The sequence below is a fragment of the Fundulus heteroclitus genome, chromosome 14 (assembly GCF_011125445.2).
Source record: "Fundulus heteroclitus isolate FHET01 chromosome 14, MU-UCD_Fhet_4.1, whole genome shotgun sequence".
In the NCBI taxonomy this organism is placed as follows: domain Eukaryota; kingdom Metazoa; phylum Chordata; class Actinopteri; order Cyprinodontiformes; family Fundulidae; genus Fundulus; species Fundulus heteroclitus.
In genome coordinates this window covers 2,042,210-2,048,849 of record NC_046374.1, presented here as the reverse complement: position 1 = coordinate 2,048,849, position 6,640 = coordinate 2,042,210, and the positions used below count along the sequence as shown (strand labels likewise).

The following is a 6,640-nucleotide window of genomic DNA, read 5'->3' as shown; positions in this document are numbered from 1 at the left end:
CTTCTTATTTGGATGGGTAAGTGCCCGTCTGTTGTTTATCAAATCAAAATATAATGTAGCCTAATTTGCACTTACAAGGCCACTAGATAATAAAATAAAGACTCCTTAAACATATTATAAAGTCTATAATGTATTCATTCTGTTGCAGTTATAAACTCTCCTGTAGTTACTTCCACTGAGTATTTATTTTGCTCCTACAGGTCAGTGTAGTGCAGTGGTTTGTCAGCTCTATGAGTATCACTACATTAATGTTAAAAAGACCTGGACTGAAGCTCAGCAGTACTGCAGAGAGAGACACACTGACCTGGCCACAGTGTCTAACATGACAGACATGGAGAGACTCCTCAGTAACTCAGCAGGAGATATGAGGGAAGCTTGGATTGGTCTGTATGATCAAACAGGTGGTACCAGAACATGGCGCTGGTCTCTGCCTGGAGTGGAGTTCAATAAAAGTTACCAACCGTGGCAAGTAAATGAGCCAAATAATGCAGGAGGGATGCAGAACTGTGGAATCATATGGAAGACCCTGAAGTGGGGAGACTTATCATGTAACGATCCTCGTTATTTTCTCTGCTATAATGGTAAGCACATTTCACTTTTAAGACCTTCTTTAAATCGTATAATAAGGGTGGTAATTTGTTGTCAATGGGGGAAAAAAACCTAAGAGAAATAATGACCAATTTTAGAGAAAAAAAAATAAAAAATAAACTAAGTGACTGAAACTCTTGAACATTTTATATTGTTTTTACAACTCCTGATTTAAGATATTCTGCAGATAACATAGGTCGAAGCTCTCATCTTGTTTATTACACAGACAGGAACTCATCAAAGAAATTCCACTTGATTCAAGAAATGAAAAAGTGGACAGAAGCTCAGAGTTACTGCAGGAAAGAACACACAGACCTAATCAGTGGACTGACACAGCTCCAGGATGAGGAGGTAAAGACAGAATGCAGTTCTGTTGCAGGTGGTACATACATTTTAATCGGTCTGTTCAGAGACACCTGGAGGTGGTCAGATGGAAGCAGTTTCTCCTTTAGAAACTGGAATCTACAGTTTGACTATCAGATAATCAACAGTGGTCAATGTGCCATGACTGTGTTTGATGATGAAGGCAGATGGAGGAATGAGAACTGTGGTGTCAGAAAACCCTTCATCTGTTATGATGGTGAGTTGTTCTTCAAGATTTCTAGAGATTAAACACTTAATTAGAAAAAACAAATAGATATAACTATTTGAAAATATTTGTATAGACGTGTTGACAATGGAAGCTTTTTGAAATGAGAAACATATTTCCGGGTTTTATCATTTTATGTTCAGGCACTATCAGCAGAAATGGTTTGAATAAAAGCTGATGCTTTGTAGTTTATTTCTCTCACCATTCAAGAGTAAACAAGTTAATCTTGGTCAAACAAAATAGGTTAAGGAGGAGAAACTTTATTTATTCACGTGTGTCTTATTTCCCTTCATGTTATGTTGTTAGTGTGTTTGTAAAGTGTTTATTTATTATATACAACTTCATATTTCAAATCATAGCCCTTGATAGTTAAATATTGAAAAACAAAAAAGTTTTGCTGCAACCAAAGATAATTTTTTTTTCCCACATAAAGAAGTTTGTTGTTGTCACATGAAATGATGCTGTGTACAGTTAATTGTTTTGTTTCCATCACCACCATGACAGATAAATTGATCCTGATCAAAGAAACTAAAACCTGGGAGGAAGCCTTGTACTACTGCAGACATCACCACCATGACCTGGTCACCATCACCAACCTGGATGAGCAGAGATGGGTCCAGGAGAAAGCCAAGAAGGCCTCCACTGATTATGTCTGGATGGGACTGCACTACGCCTGCACTCTGGATTTGTGGTTCTGGGTCAGTGATGAAGTGGTCAGCTATGAGAACTGGGCTGCAGATGGACTGAAGGATGACTGTGACATGTCTGGAGCCATGGAGACGGGAGGACAACATAAGTGGTTTAAAAGAAATTATACTGAGATGTTTAATTTCATTTGTTCTAAGAAGGCATGAAGAATAAGTCAATGTATGAATGCTTTCAAACAGGTATAATTAGACCTGTGTTTCTAACCAATGGATGATTTTTGATAGCTCTAGATCCCACTAAACACAAAAGTACATTACAAACTTGCCTTTTGCCCCTCGAATTTCACTAAAATTCCTTAGAACCATTTAAAAGCTGATGTTTAAATGAGTTCACTGCAAAAAAACGTCCCTATGGAGCATACATGCAGTGTTTTATGTTCTTAGTTCTGCCATCACAGAGTTTTTTTAGGGTTTTTCCCTCAATCAGCAAAGTGTGATCAGCACCGTTGCATGAGAACTGCAGAAGTGGTAAGGCTCGCAGACCCCTCGACAACGCTTTATGAAAAAGAGAAGAAAAAAAGGCAGTTCAGAGAATGTTATAAAACGATTGAGAAATAAGAATTCCTTATCCACATTGTGTATTTGAATGCATCGCTGCAAAAACTATCAAACAAGCTATTTAAAAAATGCATTTCCTGAAAGAGTCATGTGACATAAATCAAGTCCTGCTTAAAAAAAGATGGGGAAACCGCTGGTTTGCAACTCTTTTGCTAATCAGCTTGTTGTAATCAGCTTGCTGTGGTTAAGGTCTTTTATATTTTGTAATCATTAAACATTAAAGCCTGATTACTCATTTATTCTAAAGCAGTGGTTCTCAAATATTTCCTTTGAAGAATAAAAAACATTTTGCCTCCCCCCAGCCCAACAAAATGTGTCTGAAACGTAACTTTTATTGTTTTCGCTCTTAATGCATTAAAACTGTCCCTCTGAAGATTACCCAGATTCACTTTTACATTTTATAACACTTAAATACATTCCATAATAAAGATTTCTAACAACTACAACATTTCAACATCGCCACATTTGAGAAACTATATATTAACAGTCTAAAATATTTTTAGCCTGACACATCCCAGCATTTAAACCAAATGATGAAACTAAACATAGCACCCTATCTCTCTGGAAAGACGGCACATGTTACTTTTAGGTAGGCATGAGCGTTATAAATAAAATACACAGACCTAAAATAGACAAGTTGAAAATATGCTAAAAATAATATGAAGCCATTAATATTAAAGACAAATACTGTTACATTACCTTTTATGCTCTTTCAGGAGTTTATTAATATTATTATTCCACAAACTTTCATGGCTACGTTACCAATGGAGTGAAGCTGTTGTGCTAGGAGTAATGTAAATCAATTCTGGTGGTAGTGGTTGCTTATTGCCCAGTGACTTCACACATCATCAGTCTTTAGTACTTGATAACCCTCAAATAAACACAAATTCAAGAAACAAAATTAGACCTTCACAGTAAATCATATGAACATACAACCAAAGTTATAATGGTTATAATCAGACATTTTAACCACAAATGATTTACTTCTTGAATACTATAGAACACATCAATTTCAAACCATACTGATCATCCTGTTAAACACAGCTAGCATAGTGCTAACTAGGTGCTAATTTACAGAATAAGCATGAAAGCACAGAAGGTTTTGCAAAAGCAACATGTTTTCAAGCTGTTTACAATGCTTAAAATCAACTCACCATGTTTGGCAATGTATCGAAATGTAAATGAGAAGTAATCAGATGCATTTAGTTAGATTTCTAGTGGTTTTTATTGGCTGAAAGAGCACTTCCAGTGTCAGACGAACCACTTTTGGTTTTTGCCGCTATGCCTGAATAAATATAATTTAACAAACTTTATTACTCTGAGGATTACTGAGAATCCCGTGCTTTTCATATTACTGACAGCAGGTTTAGACTAAAAAAAGGAAAAGGCAAGGCTATTCTTGGGCCTCCTATCGGGGGCACACCACTGTTTGAGAACTACTGTCCTGAAGCATTAGAACTATGTTATTCTGTGTGTGTTAGCTGAACATCAGATGACTTTAAGGTGCATCTTGTAAGCATTCCAGGACCCTGTGAGATTCGAGGCAAGAGTTTTATTTGCTCATTAAATAACATCCAGAGACTAGACTTCTGTTATGTGGTAATTAGATAACAGAGAGGGGCAAGACTTCCTCAAAGGTGCTGATTTACAAAGATGTGTTTTTCTGTTGTGCATAAATAAGAAGGGGGAGTGTTTTCTTTCAAACATCTGGTTCTGATAACAGGCACTTGCAGGTGGAGAGGATAGAACAATGAGAAGCCTGGGGCTTTGCAAATACCAGGTATAGGGTCCAAAATTACCACTCACCAGACGCCTAACACAAGTAAATTTTGCGTTTGGCAAGTACATTTCAGAGGGCTAGCTGCCACATAGTGAGTAAATGTTTGTACCAATTAATTTGTGTTTTTCAGTCATCATTTGGGTGGATGCTCTCTCTATGTTCCTCTGTTGTCAGCTCATATGACAACAAACGCGCACGTACACAAACACTCGCGCATGTGAAGAGACAACAACAGCAACTACGTCATGTCCGTTTGCTAACAACTAGCATTTAGCGCAGGCTAATTACATAGCGGGATTATGTAGAGATATTCAGGAGGAGTCCATCCATCCATCATTGTCTTCCGCTTATCCGGGGTCGGGTCGCGGGGGTAGCAGCTTCAGTAGGCAGACCCGCTGACAGGCTGGTTTAGCCAGAAGACTGTAGGGGGAAACCCCAACGCTGCAGTCTTTAGTCAGCCAGGCTGTCTGATTTCCTTCAGACTGGATCTGTTTTTTTTTGTGCCTGAAAAGTTAATGTAAAGCCTTCACCAGGTTTGTGGGGAATATGTGCACATAACAGATATCAAATGTGAAACTCTTGGCTGGATGTTTTCGGCCTTTTAAGTTAATTATAAACTTTTTTTTGCCACATTTCTGTTATTAGATATTTTAGTAATAGGAATCAAACAAAGGCCTTCAATTTTTCCTTGTACACAGAAAACACACATTGCCCTAAGACTGACATTTCATCTAAACCCAACGTTGTGGACTGTAAACTATTTTACTATTTACAAGCCACAGATATGCGTCCTGTATTTAATAACCTAAATCAGATCGGAAAAAGCTGGCTATGCTTTTCTTCCCCAGCAGGAGGAGCAGTAATAGAGGATAACCGAACCTGCGCAGCGCATATACACTATAATTTATAAAAATAAATTTGCTACCATTAAAAGTCCTCAGTATTGTCCTGAAAAATTCCCCAGGTTATTCTTGTCATGAATGAGACAAAACCCACAAAGTTTGTGATCGTGAAGTTTGTGAAGTTTGTATCAGACAGATCAGTCTGCACCTCAACACTGCGGTCTCCACACACAAGCAGAGAAGCTGTGCTTTATTTTCATTTATTTATACCAACAGCAGTTGAATAGAATAAAGACCGGCAGATCCAAACGGGCAGAATAGGATTGGTGTAATTGGTGGAACAGGAGGCACAACACCATGGTAAATGCCATCAGCAGAAGCTGTCCATCCTTTTTCTTCTGGAACCAGATGAGTGGCAGGAGGACACAGATGTAGCTTCTCAGTCTGGCCTTCTCTGTTTAACCTATGGTGTCTATTGTAACATGGTATATGTCACAATATTACTACTGTGGATGCATTTTTTTCTGCACACTCTTAACTAGCAGGAATGTTTCATTGTACGGTTCTGTAAACTAGGGTTTAAGAATATTGCACAATATTTACTACAGCTGCAGCGGATACAGACTGGGGCGCATGCCCCCCCCCCCCCCCCCCCCCCCTTTGGTGATTAAAAATTAATTAACGGGCTGACACTAGCGCGGCGATCAAGACTCCGGATATCCAAGCATGAATATGAATTGCTCACAGCTCCGGTCTTGCGTTATTACAACGTGACGTGGGTAGTCAGTAGTCAGTGATACCACAATATGGCGTTGAAGCGATCATGTGAAAACGGTGAAACAGGAGACAATTTAAGGCCAAACAAAAAAACCAAACATCAATCTCTCTTGAAATTCTGGTCCAATCAAACAAAATGGTTAGTAGGAAGGTCAACTATGGGACAAGAAAGGTTTGTGGCTTTGCTACTTATGTATGTCCACAAGGACATTCATTTAGACGTCAACAAAATCATAGACATTTGCCCAGAAGCATCACAGAAGGTTGACATTTGTAAACCCATTATCATCGTCATCATAAAGTTGAAGGTGTTGTAGAAGAGAAGAATATTCTTTGTCAAGTCTTACTGTTCTATTACAGGCTTATGGCTTAACTTCACCATACATGTTCATTGGTTTAACTTGCTAAGTTGTTTTTTTTCTCAAAATAGTTTATCTTGTTAAAATATATTCAAAAATCCTTTATCACTTGAACCATACCAAACTGTTCTTAAGACCTTGGGTCTTTTTATTTCATTTTACTAAATAAATATGATTTCTATCATTTTACTAAATAAATATCATTTATTTAGTAAAATGATAGAAATAAATTATTATTTCTATTTAGAAATACTTTATTATTTAGAAATAAAGACAATCTTTGTTTGATTAATTAATGTTTGAAAAGGATAATTTTTTCTTCAAACCACTTTTTAACCTTTTGCCTGCTGTAAAAACCAAGAGATTTTGTCTTAAAAATCCTTTTTCAATTACAATAATGTAATCATGCTAATTCCACTTATGTTCATCCACAAAAATGA

The 6,640-nt window shown here is 37.3% G+C and overlaps 1 protein-coding gene across 1 annotated transcript; it reads left to right on the top strand.

Moving 5' to 3' along the window:
- The first annotated feature begins 835 nt into the window (after window positions 1–835).
- LOC105923108 (macrophage mannose receptor 1-like) lies at window positions 836–2,031 on the top strand. Its single transcript, XM_036146974.1, has 2 exons — window positions 836–1,168; window positions 1,682–2,031. Exons 1-2 carry the CDS (start codon window positions 853–855, stop codon window positions 2,029–2,031), a joined length of 666 nt encoding a protein of 221 aa, XP_036002867.1. The 5' UTR covers window positions 836–852.
- Window positions 2,032–6,640: the final 4,609 nt, after the last annotated feature.